Genomic DNA, 13,664 nt, shown 5'->3' on the forward strand with positions numbered 1-13,664 from the left:
TTATTTGACCCTCTAACTCTAGCACTCTCTATTCTAATTCTATTCTTAAAAAAAAAACACTTGTCCCTTTTAGACTTGCACTCTATTCATTTGCTGATTGTTTTCTTTCAAATAAAACACTTGCTTTCTAATCTTTTTGTATTCTATCTGTTTCCTTTTCATTTATTATACAATTAACAAAAGCAAAAAAGACCTCTAACACTAGCTTGCTCTATTCTTTTTCTATTCTATCTGTTTTCTTTTTATTTATTATATTATTTTAAAAAACTCTTGCTACGTGTACTGTGTTCAGCTAACTGAGACTTGTTATAGCACTTGTATATCATTGCTCTTTTGTTGATTTTGATTACTTCCATTGTCCTCATCTGTAAGTCGCTTTGGATAAAAGCGTCTGCTAAATGACTAAATGTAAAATGTAAATGTGATATAATAGTGAGTGTTGCATTTTATGCTTGGCCTATTATAACATACGTATGTGATGCTTACATTGTAAAGTCATTAAAATAATCAATATTAATGTGCCACGCCAAATACTTGTGCATTTTAATTTTACTAAATATGAATTATTTTTCTTTTTTTCACAAACTTTGTATGAGATCAAACTGTTTAAGACCCCAGATCTATTTAGAGAGACATGCAGAAAAATCTAACCTAAATGTTAACTTTTTGACCCTTTTATAAAAGTTTTGAAATCAGTAAAATCAAAATTTTTATAGAAAACAAACATTTTTAATATGCCAGGTAATTTGTCCATTCGTAATTCTAAGAAACACACCTACTTTCACCTTTTGACCCTGTCAGCTTGCTGCGACCGCTCACCTCCTTTTTAAAAATTTTTTTAAATTTATTTCAAATAGACTTAGGGGTACATACAATACATACAAGTCAAACCATGCACATAAGGAAAAATACATATATGACCATAAGCTCACCTCTTGACCTGACAACAAATGCATCGCTAGGGTTGTAACCTTTTAATGTTAACCTGTCAAATGAACATCTATACCTGTCCTGCATTCCGTAAAGCTCACGGGATTATACATTGTGTCAAGAATGACTTAAAATGTCACTTCAGGTTTCCATCAGTTCCCTATAATGGAAGTTCCTCTGTTTATGTGCTGGTTTACCTGATCCTGCAAAAGTGACATGTTAGATGTTTCTTAATGACGTGATTAGAGCTTTGACACGAGGAAACACCGGACCGACACTTTTAGCATGTGTTAAATATGTTGCATGTAAATGGATATAATGAACTTTATCTCAAAGGTCAGATAAGGTGTGAAAGCATATCTATAACCATAGGTGTTATGGGGGGAAAAGATCCTCCTCACCCTATATAGTTAGCACAAATATTCAAATAATATATATTCAAATAGTCCTCCACAAAGACTCATTTAGATTCAATCAAATTAAAATACCAGTCTAAGTGATTTTTTGTTCATCTTTTTTTGTCATTCTTTCTTGCTATTACGATTATTGAGAATGAACATATTTGTGTATATTTATCTATTCATTTAATTAAAACTGAAACAAGGTTACAGTAACGAAACCTATGGTAATGAAAAATGGAAATTGAAAAATCAGTTTACTGCATACAAAAAAAAAAAAACTGAGAGCATGTTGTAACCTACTATATTTATTTATATAAAAAAAAGTCTAGAAACAATTTTCAAATTACTTATAAATTTCACAAACCATTACAAAGAAAGAACAAGTAAAAAAATTTATCATTTTAATAATATTTTTATTTATATTTTATTTTTTAACATTTTTTTACAGTATGTATAACTCATCACACAGCTATTTGGAATAAATGTATTCTGATTGGTCAAGTATTTTGGAATATTGACTCATGGCAGCACTGTATAACTGACCACTCATCTGTGCTCGTCTTCTGTCTCAGCTTTTTCCCTTATTTCAACCCATCATTTCAGAGCCCCCTTGGAAGTTTGCTGAGGCCCTCTAGGAGGCCATGGCCTCCAGGTTGAGAACCACTGCATTAAATTGTCTAAGATTTACGCATAACAAATCCTTTTGGAAAATATTGCTGTGGCCATTCTGAGCATATGCCTGTTTATTTCATTCTTTGAAAGGTTGGAAGCTTTTCAGCTTGCCAAAAGCTGTTAGGTAATTTGTAAGCCTTATAAACGGCATCCAAAGATTGTGTGCATTTTTACGCACATCATTTCCAAAACATCTAGCCACAAGAGAAATTATAAGGACGTGCTGTGTTTCTCATAAATAAACACCTTATAATTGCAATATCAGTTTTGCATATTTTAATGAAGGAACGGTGAAATAGGCTCTTGATTGACGGGTGGAAATCTGATCCGGCGGAGGACAGTGGCAGCCAATGGGAAGCGGGGCGCCGGCTGTTTCTGAAGGGAGGCCCCTGGAGCAGCATGCAGCGAGTGTGTGTTGACTTGAGCGCGGAGGAGAGACACGAGAGCGCTTTTCTCATTCAGTCCGGCGACACATCCATGCATGAATGCGGTGCGTTTACTGGGGTGAGTGCAAGCTTTAAGTTCTACATCACCTTCGACGCTTCAGTAAAACGTAACTAGAAACAGAAAAAAAAAGAGTTTCCAAAAGTCCAGTCCCTTCGGAGGATCGGCTCACCGCGTTACGCACGCACAGCACCGCAACATATTTACATTAGGACACTTGCAACTTTATCTATAAAGTGTCACGGATCTGCTGCATTTAATGTCTGTTTCATAATAGTCAGCATGTAGTCGGTCAAATGAAAGATATGTTTATGAATGGAGCCGCTGAATGCTCTCGAGCGCGCAGCAGTTCATGTTCCATCTCCAATAAATCGCTTAAAGTCAGTCTCCTACTTCAAAGGGTGATCGGACGGCGCGCTCAGAGAATGGACGGACTTTACGACCAACAAGTGCCTTTCATAATATCTCATGTAAGTCTGATGAAGGTAAATCAGTGCTCTCCATGATTGTAAATATGTATCTGTCATATAAGTGACCGATGAGGAGAATCTGCGTTTTTTAAACCGTAACGTGGCAGGTCTGTCATTTGTATGTGTGTGATTCTTCACTTTAGGGAAACTTCTGGACTGATTTCGAAGATATTAATAATCATTGACAGTTTTAAAGTATTCATTGTAATTGCTGTGAATCCTGTTATTGTGTATTAAACTAGTTATATACCAGAATTGCTATATTTTGGACTTTATAACATCCCCTATATAATATAATTAAATTGTGTTAAAATAAGGGAAATTCTATTTTTTACTTTTTCCCTAAGAACATCATATTTTCAGTTCTGCAGTTTACATTTTTTTAAATAAAGTATGACACTTTTATTACAGTCACAAATGCATTTTACAAAATAATTGTTCAAAAAAAATTGTGTTATGATGGTAATGAGAAGTGAAGATTTTAAAAATTAAAAAAATATATTTTTTAGAACTTTTAAAACTAGGTATCATTACCAAACAGCTCAGTTTTTGAGACTTTTTCAAATAAAATAAAAAAATCGTCGACTTTCTTCTTCAATGTTGGGTTAGTATAGTAAGAACAAGACTTATTCAACTTTTTCCTAAAAAATAAATAAATAAAAGTCCATCAAAATCAAAACTCCACTTGAGGGTTGATCAAGGCCATGATCATCTAATAAAAAACACAGTTTTATATTTCATTTTTAAAGATTTCAAACAAGTCAAAAGTGCCACTAACTAAAGAATCTCTCATATATTAGCAGTAAGCATGATGAGTGAAGCTGCAGTTGTGTGTTGCATGTCTTTCAAAAGCAAACTCTACACACTCCATCTTCATTTGAGACAATTGATCTGTTGCTTTCTGCTTAGAATCCTCGGGGAAAGACGTCCAACACGAGACCAGCGAAGGACAGGAAAAGAAAATTCATTAACTCTGACCTGGCGTTGGACACCGAGGGTAAGCACTCAGGTGTGGGTGAAAAAGACAATGTTCATTTCACGCCTTCTTAACATCTCGCAAAATGCAATATCGCTCATTGCCACCTGCACTCGGGGCTTTAAAATCTCAATCAGCTGCGCTCGCCTCGGTCTTCAGAGGGCTTTGAGACTGAAATCGAGAGGCGCTGAGGGTCAAAACTCATAATTAAAGCTTTGTACCTGTTGTTTCGCCATCTCAAACTCTGCCGTCTTTGTTTTTAGAGCTGTTTCAAGATCTCAGCCAACTTCAGGAGACCTGGCTCGCTGAAGGTAAGCTCTGGTCTGTTTACTTCAGTCTCGCTCAAGGTTTCTCAGTGGTTGATCAAGCTTTTGTTTTGAAGCTGAAGAAGCGGAGAGAGTGTGGGGGGGGGGGAGCAAATATGCCTCAAGTTACAGATCTAATCTGCAGTCCAATTAATGCATCTGTAGCGAAGGCACTTGGTGTGTCATGCATACATTAGTGCTTGAGAAGAGCAGGAGTCTAGGGGGAGACCGAGGAGGTTCTACTTTGAGTGTCATCACAAATTACCAGAAGAACTTGCAGTCTCGCTCACTCTCTTCTCCTCTCGTCCGCTTTTGGCACGAGCTAAGGCAGACGAGCCACCAACACTGCCACCTCTCTCTCACGCGCACACCTTCTCTCCCTCACTCGTTTTCTTTTTCGTATCCCTCTCTTTCTCATCTGATACTTCTCGTTTATTAGGTTTTTCTTTGTTTTCTTTATTTTTGTAACTCTTTTTGTTAAAGAAATGGATTGACGGTAGATCGCTTCAAGAGCTTCAACTTTTAGAGATTCGTTTTTTCCCCCCAACTTTTTTTTTTTGTGCTTGTTTTTGGTAATTTTTTGTTTCTCATGGCAAGACATGCTGGTTGTGGTCTAACTCAAACGTGATGCTTCAGGAGTTAAGCGCAAGTGTCTTCTTCCCACCTTGCTTGCAGCACCGACCTTTAGGTTAGTAAATGGTTCACTCTTTGGTTGATTGTTAATGTGTTTGGAAATACATTTTGATGTTAAAAATTTAATGTTTTTCTTGTCTTCAAAATGTAAAATTTTACATTCCTAACAATGTTATGTTAAAATGTTCTAAATGGTAAACTGTCAAATCTGATGTTAAAAATATAAGGTTTTACTTGTCTTCAAAATGTTAAGACTTTTTTGGTGTGTGAAGTTTTACTTTAAACTGAGATTTTTAGTGCTGCGAAACATTGCAAATATTACTAAAAAGTATTTTTTTCTGGCTGCAAAAAGTGAATGATTTTGAAAAGTTTTAACATTATTAAAATGTTGAGGACATTTATACATTTAGAAAACCTTAAACTGATTATGTGCATGCAAATTAATTTGAACTGATAAACAGTTTTATTTTTCCGAGTTAAATAACTTTTTTTAGTTTGCTAAAAAAAAAAGTATAAATATTCATATATAGTTGGCTGCAATTATACTGTCATGTTTCCATTTTTAGCAGAATGTAAATAAGCTTTGTGGGATTTTATTACTGTCATAAATTAATTTAGGCTTTGAAAAAGTTTAAAATATAAGTCGCAAATCATGATAGACATAACAGCTTTTTGTCTGTTTATTGTAAAAAGCAGTTTGGTTGCAAATTGGGAAGAAAAAACAAAAAAACAAAATAGTTAGACAGCTGAAAATCATGCAAAGCAGTTTGTAAAACCGATCCCAGAGCTTTGCATTTGTGAAATCCCAGCTGCCTTTCAGCCTATGGAATGCATTTGCGTGCACTTTGGACAAAAAGAGGAAATGAAGATGAGTGTGTGTCTGTTTTCTGTTAGTGATTGCATTACATCTGGCTTGTGTGACTGAATTTTTAAATGCCACATGAAAGTCTGACTTATGCTACTTAATCAAGTATCTTTTTATTTAGTATCATCTCAAATATCTTCACTGAAATATGCTTTAGTACAGCTGCACCACAGGACACTGTTGTGTGTCTACGGGTCAGCTTTTAAAACCAAACATCTAAAATATAAGGAAGTAATCTAACATTGCCCACCTGCATAAGGAAAGAGAAGCTTAATTTTTAATAGACCGCTTTCATATATTCTTTAATGTATTTAAAAATGCTTGCAGTACAATTGTGGATTTGAAAATTAAAAGTACGCTTTAGAACAGATTTCGGACTTTACTCTCCTTGTCGTGATTTTGATTATGCCAAATCCACCCCAGGGCCTCTAAAAGAATTAGACATGACTTAAATATTTTAGTGTATCCGGCAGGGGAAAAAAAAAAGTAGTCGCTGCAGTAGATATTACAGTGAGGAGTACAATTCAACCTGTCTTCCATCCATCAGCCACAGCGCCCAAAGATTCGAGATAAATCGCAGATAGATTTAATATATGACTTCCTGTCCATTAGAACCCAAACGAAGACCTAGCGGTTTCATTTCAGAGATTTATTAGCTCAGGTAATTGGAAAGAAGAGGAAGACGGATGAGCGACGGACAGAATTTCCGGCAGCGTAGACTAAAGAGCTGATGGCTCGTCATTTGACGTACATGTGTCATTTTGGCCAGAGACAGCTGACAGTCACTTATTACGTCTAGAAAACTTACACTGAATATTTAGTTTATTGGCTTTACCAGTCGTTTTTTGATTTTATTGTTTTCTATAGTGTGAACTTTATCTGATTTCTCTGCATCTTTTCCTCTTTGTCTGGCAGAGAGGTGATTATGAACTCTCTTTATGGCGCTGGATTTGCGCCGTTCACGGCCTGGCGCTGCAGTTTGTGTGTTCTCTGCTCTTCTCTTTTTTTCTTTAACTGGTGGACATGCTCCAACACCTTAGCTAGCCTCAGGAGTGGTGCTGGGATCAGCTGTCCCATTCACAGGTTGACTCATTCACCCTGCTGAGAATACTGGCTGCTCCGCTCAGTCTCTCCCTTCCTCTCACCTTTTCTCTCTTTAACTGATGTTTGCGCTACCGTTCTGGCTCTTAATGCACTTGTTCATTCTCCTCTGATCTGGAGAGGGGATTGTTAATATTTCTTTGATTGTGTTTGCTTTGGAACCAGCCAGAGAAATGGTGGTGGTATTTCTTGTTGAGTTCAACCAGTAAAGACGTCTGCTGCGGTTGTGCTCGACTTGCCTTTTCAAAACACTGACAAATACCGTAAAGATACATTGGTGCTGATTTGTTCAGTTATAGAACAGACTGGGGCTAGTTGTCACACTTTTTATTCAAGTGAATAGTGTGGGTTTATTTATGACAGTTGATTTCTGTATATATACACACACATTTATATTTATTATTTATTTCTATTATCGTTCAGAAACATAACTTAATAAAACAAAATACAGTTCATAAAATACATGTGGACCTCTGTGTGGTAAGTCGTCACAGAAAAGCCTGCAATTAAGTATTTTTTACCAAAATTTTAAACAATAAAATAAATATGAAACAATACATTTTGAAACAGCAAAAATGCAAAAAGTAACACATACACAAAATTGATTTATAGCGTATGTGTCAACTTGCCCTGACATGACATTTATATATTTAAAAAATCTATTATATTTTAACTTTTCAGTAGTAAAATATATCTTCATTATGTAGTTGACTCTTGTCTGAATTAGAGTTTTGACTTAAAAATCTAAAAAAGTACTAAGATAAAAACCTTATGACTGCTGCTCTGAAAATAATTAGGTGTTTTTACTTTGAAATTGCCATTAAATAATTTCGTAGAAACAGCAAGTAGTGAAATTTTGAAGTAGAACGACTACTAAAATAGATTTTATTGTGAAATGTACTCCAATAAAGTCTTATTTACTACTTAGAACATTTTAATTGTTCAGTGTAGCCCAGTCTCATCTATATTATTTAACACATAAAAATTCACAAGCGTTTTTCCAGTTAAAAATTCTCCCATATTGACTTCATATACTGTATGAATGCATTACAATTTACACAGACATGAGAAAGCACTCCCATTTCCAAAAAGAAAGCCGAAAAGCCAAGTAGCCGAGCAAAACTTGTTGCCTTACACAAAGCGAATGTCGATTTGTGCGTGTTGCGACTTGTTACTGTTGTGAAAATGAAAATCCAATTTTAGTGCAGAGGAATAAACGTGCTAATAGCCCCGTGCAGCGAGGTCTCGTGCTCTCCTTTGAGTCGAGCTGAACAAGCAATAAACAACAGAAGTCTTGCAAGAGTGCAAACGCATGTGATATAAACATGAATGTGCTTAATTGAGCTCCGTATGAAGGCTTCATTATTTTAGCATTAGCTACGAGAGAGGGAAAGGTAGGGGAACGTGCTCTGTTTGGACGCCAGCCGTCGCGGCAGGTACAGGTGCATTCACCAGTGGAGATGTGTCCCAATTAGATAGTGTGAACAATAGGTGTTTTCTCGCTGCATGGCTACCCTAATGAAGACGCTGCGTAAAGCACATTTGATCACAAGGCAAGGTGTTTTTCCTTTGGTTGCCTGGTTTGTTTTATTTTATTTTTTAATTCTCAAACTATTTAAAGACACAATTACGTCAAAGCGAAAGGCTGAGACAGATATGGGATGCATTTCACACGCAAGAGCCTGCTTTGTCCAACAAATTAAATTACTGACATGATTAGAGGATATGTTTTGTCTGTTTTAAACCAATAAACGTCTTTATGGGTTGGTCTGAGAATTTCAAATCATTAGTGTTTCAATTACAGAGGATTATTAGAGGAAATAACTCATTAACGTGATTATTAGAGTAGAGATTGTGTTAGAATGACTTGTGGAAACCTACTATAATAATTATGAAAGAAAAAATTTTATTTACCCTTTTCTCTCTTATTTTTCTCCCAGCTCAAGTTCCTGACAATGATGAGCAGTTTGTTCCAGACTTTCAGAGTGAAAACTGTAAGTGTGACCTTTTTTTATTTTACTGTTGCTCTACAAAATAAAATTTAGCAAAGTGACTTCTGACTCTAAAAGAAGCTCAAATTTGATGATTTTGTGTGAAAATTTGTTTGCGACATGTTGTCGTTCGCCACTGGTGTTTCTGTGAATAAACAGAGAGAGAGAGAGCGCGAGCGGCGTGTGTTCTCTGGGTTGTGTACCTTCTCAGCGAGTGCAGCCAGAAGCAATAGGCCTTTAAATGGGCATAGGAAGTAAAGTTGGCGCGCAGTGGTCGTGGCAGAGCCAGTGCCAGTGTCGGAAGTGGCATGGACTGAATGAGGCACAGTGGGGAGCGAGTCCAGCTTATGTCTTAAAGAGGAGCCAAAACAGACTCTGCTACTGAGGATGTAGGGGAGAAGAAGGAGGGCTTTGTCTTTCTTGAGAACTCAAGCTCATTAGGCAAATAAAATATACTAGTGTTTGCTGATAATGGGCCATTGTCCTGTATCCCTTCCTTAGACTTTATTGTGAGCGTAGGCTGTGACAAAAGTGAAGTTAAATGTCACAGCCATTTTTTTGTGTCGATATATTATTTAATTCCAATATGTATTTTTAAGCAAAAACAATGCAACTGCAGGGTGTTAGTTGGCGTTGTCGGCAGGGTAGTGGAGGAGAGGAGGGACAGGCAGATGGAGGTAGAGCGAGGGCATGGCGGTTGGGCTCTTGAATGGGCATCCTGGCCCTCCCATATGGGTCTGAGTCGACAATGCCAGTGGATCACTTCCGTTTCATGTGGTCCATTCCCACAGAACACCTCGAAATGGGATATACAGGGATAACACAGCCAGAAAATACACCTCTCAAACCGCACTAGACGTGTGTGGCCTGATAAACTGGTTGTTTGTGAAATTATTTGTATCATTTAAAGATTTGTAATATACTGTATGTGTTGTTTACTTTTACCATTTAAAAGTATTTTTTAAGGAATTAATATTTTTAGCTAGCAAGGATGCATTACATTGATCAAAAGTGACAGTAAATATGCAAAGAAATCATTTTAAATAAATTACAAATAGTTATTTTGAACTTTCCATTCATCAAAAAATCCTAAAAAAGCAGCACAAGTGTTTGAAACATTGACAATAATAAGAAATTGAGCACCCAATCAGCATATTCGAATTATTTCTGAAAACGAAGCACCAAATCAGCATACTTGGTTTCTGAAAATTCCGTTTTGCCATCACAGGAATAAATTACATTTTAAAATATGTTAGTATACTACTGTTTTACTGTATTTTTATCAAGTAAATGCAGACTTGGTGAGCGTTAAGTGCATTAAAAATTTTACGACCCCATATTTTTGAATGGTAGTGTATATATTTTTTCTCTTTTGAATGCATTTGTAGTTGTTAAGAGAACTGGTACTGTAAAAGATCAATCGTTTAAAACATTAATATAATAGTGATTTGTGGCTGGGGAAGTGTGATCCAGCAGTGATTATATTTGAGCTATTTGCCCTTTTGTAAAGGCCATCGTAATTCAAGCCCAGTGTTTAAGAAGAAGGTGTGACTGAATCTATTATCAGCGAGTAACAGTCAGCGAAGAGGTGAGAGTGAGAAAGAGAGAAGGGTGAGAAAACGCACGACCATCAGCACAGAAAAAAAAAAAAAACAGTATTAGACACTTAGAAAGAAACAGTATTAGATTTTTACCCAAATGCACTTTTATGTAACACAGGGAGCAGTGAAAATGCTGTTCGGTAGCATTTGGCAGAGAAAAGACTATTGATTTATGAAAATGAAATCTATTAGAGCGCAGCTTTAAGGAAAGAAATGAAACTTTTTGAGGAATGGAACAGAACCAACGTCATAATGGAAATAATTTGTGAATATTTTGCATAACAAGTTAAGATTCAGAAATGAATGTTTTGCTGTACTCAAGATGTTCTTTTGATTTTATAATAGCTCTTTATTTTAGTCAATGAGGTTTTTTTTGTTTTTTTGGAGGCATGCACTTCAGTTGTCATCTGACGTGCTCAGGGGGTTTTAAATGCATCTCATAAATTGCAAGGACACAAAAAATTGAAAGTAAATGTCATAAACGACTTCTTGAAAATGCTGTCCATTAACACCAATCAATGAGCGTGTAATTGTTGCAATCCTGGAATGGCATCCTGCACGTATGACATCCTCTGATGCTAACAGATTTTGTATTGATTCGTTTACTCGTATTCCTTTGCGTAAAATCAATTATGGCATTTTTTTTCTCTTCGTCTGTCTACGTGCTTCTTAATATGGTCCGTCAAGAAGTCTTCTCAAGTATAAATTATTCATCCATACTGCTACTTTTAGAATCCACTATCATGAACAACGACACATCCTAACAAGACCATTTAAAATTTCAGAAGACTGCCAAATAAATGAAGGTTTTTTTACTTTAGACATTGATATTTTTATTCTTAACTTTGAGATTACACCAATTTCATCAAATAAATGAAGCACTTTCTATTTATGCTTTTATTCTTCTTCCCTTTTTTCATGTTTTCAAAGATTACCTTTAGAAGCTGAAATGTTTAAATACATTAGTAACACTTATTGACAACAGCTGTCATTCAAATTACTGAATGTCAAGAATCTCATTCCTGTGTGCTGAAGAAAAACAATACTAAATGTGGCTTTAAAGATGTTTTTAATGGAATTTGGTTACTGAATTGATGCAGATTTTTATTTAAAAAGTATTTTATTACATATCCACCTGTCCTTGTTTATGTGAGTTGCAAGAAACCTTTGCTGAAAACACAAACGTTTTGCATGCAAACAGAAATCTAATGAGTTTTGGTGAATGCATAAAAAAATGTAAACCACGTTGTAAAGTCTTCTCAACTTCATCTGCAGACGCCTTGTGTGAGAATGATTGCAGTTTAAAATGACACTTCTGCATCCTTTGATTAATGAATCTAGTGAGGATCTTGGTGTTCTGTTTAAACGTCTAAACTTTTGTCTCTTTCTCAGTGGCGTTCCACGGGCTGCAGTTGAGGATAAAGAGAGAGCCCCACAGTCCGTGTACTGATCTGGGCTCAGCCTGCAGTCAGGAGAGGCCCTTCAGAATCCACTATGGGGAGAAGTGCCTGTATAACATCAGGTAGCGTTCACAGAATCCCACATGAAATAATCAAATCTTGTATATGACACTAAATGATTGTATAACTTACATGCATCAAGTGTTATAAGAAAATACCGGTAGTAACGAGACGAACGCTAGACATGCTAGACTGCGACGTCTGCGTGAAACCATAAGTGTTTTTGCACCAAAGCAGTGAAAATCAACTCTAAACTTTATACTTTCAGCTGTCAGAGAGACACTAACATCACATATTTTGGTTTGCAAATTCAGCCTCGGCATCTGGAGTGAGAGAGTTAAGTGATAAATGGGCCAAATATGTCTACATACATTTGCAATAACGCTACCGTTTAACAAACTATTTTTAGCTATTATTTGTCAATTTAGGGTGTGTTATTTTCCTAATTACAGATGTTTTGTGAAAAAACCCTAATTTCTGAATGCAAATGTTGGGTTTGTTAATCACGCTGCTCGTGACGCTGAATTTTCAGGGCTTTGCATAAAGCACAGATTCACCTCCAACACTAAGGTGTTACAGTGGGTGTGTGTTTCACCTTTTATATGTGACTAAAGGCTGAATAAAAGCACAGACGTTCATTTGACAGAACAGCCCTAACGCAGATGGGGTCTTGGCATAGATGTGACTTTTCAGCCTGAGCCAAGAATAGTCTTAAAGATTCATGGGGGAAAAAAAAGCACAATAATAATAGTTTTCCTTTAGTTATTTACTCAAAGGCAACTGTACAGCAGGTGCTGTTCGAAATGATTTGAATGAGAACCACCTGAAATTGGAAAGGGGGAAGAAAACACAAAAAAAGAAAAACAAGAAATTACGCTACGGTGCATTAAGTGCAATAAATGGCTTTTCCATTTGGACAAGCATCTACGGCAAACACGGTTGCTTGGTTACAGTCATCTTCCTATTGATTTGATTTTAAATTTATGACATTTCACCTGGATGTTTTATTTCGCTGGAGGAGCCAACCTGCCCTCGTATTGCAGATGGCACTCAAGCTGAACCAACAACCTCTGTGATAATGATGTTCTCTTCAGAGGTGCTTTGGAGATTGTCAAGCACCATAGAAGCCTGTTCCTTCCTTGTCTTTTAATGTTTCTGAATGGAGTGTAATTGCGTTAAGGTTCATATCTGACAAGACAGTATACACTATTGTTTAAAATTCTGGTGTTTTTATTTTTTTAAGTAATTTAATAATTTTATTCAGCAATGCATTAAATTGTTCAAATATGACAGTAAACACATACTGTTTCAAAAGATGTGTTTCAAATAAAGGCTGCTTTTTTAACGTTCTATTCATGAGAGAATCCTGAAAAAAAGCATAATGGTTTCCACTAAAATATTAAGAAGCACTGTTTTCAACATTGGTAATAAAAATGTTTCTTGAGCAGCAAATCAGCATATTAGAATGATTTCTGAAGAATCACGTGACACTGCAGACTGGAGTAATGATGCTTAAAATTCAGCTTTGCGTCACAGGAATAAACTACATTTTGAAATATGAAGCCTGTTCCTTCCTTGTCTTTTAATGTTTCTGAATGGAGTGTAATTGCGTTAAGGTTCATATCTGACAAGATATCAGATGGTTCCTCTTTGGTACCTTGTCGATTGTGGCATGTGAGGGGTGGAAAGCTGGATGGATAAAGGATAGATGTGGGGAATTGTGGGATTTTTTGTTAGATTATGGAACTATGAGAACAATTCCTGCACATAAGAGGTCAAAATGTATAGTATATACATCATTATATATATATATAT

At 36.0% G+C, this 13,664-nt stretch overlaps 1 protein-coding gene across 5 annotated transcripts in view; it reads left to right on the forward strand.

The window, feature by feature from the left end:
- The first annotated feature begins 2,411 nt into the window (after window positions 1-2,411).
- etv1 (ETS variant transcription factor 1) overlaps window positions 2,412-13,664 on the forward strand; it is an 18,917-nt gene continuing 7,664 nt past the window's right edge. For 2 of the 5 annotated variants that reach the window (XM_016568154.1, XM_016568164.1), the window contains exons 1-5: window positions 2,463-2,917; window positions 3,827-3,914; window positions 4,157-4,204; window positions 8,738-8,791; window positions 11,782-11,911. In XM_016568154.1, coding sequence (XP_016423640.1) covers window positions 2,744-2,917; window positions 3,827-3,914; window positions 4,157-4,204; window positions 8,738-8,791; window positions 11,782-11,911 — 494 coding nt within the window. In that variant the 5' untranslated portion in view covers window positions 2,463-2,743. Of the gene's footprint in view, window positions 2,918-3,826; window positions 3,915-4,156; window positions 4,205-4,380; window positions 4,887-8,737; window positions 8,792-11,781; window positions 11,912-13,664 lie in introns of those variants that run through there. The other 3 variants (XM_016568173.1, XM_016568180.1, XM_016568186.1) reach the window with 3 other exon arrangements.

This window comes from Sinocyclocheilus rhinocerous, unplaced genomic scaffold (assembly GCF_001515625.1).
Source record: "Sinocyclocheilus rhinocerous isolate Xijiao unplaced genomic scaffold, SAMN03320098_v1.1 scaffold1965, whole genome shotgun sequence".
NCBI classification, from domain to species: Eukaryota; Metazoa; Chordata; class Actinopteri; order Cypriniformes; family Cyprinidae; genus Sinocyclocheilus; species Sinocyclocheilus rhinocerous.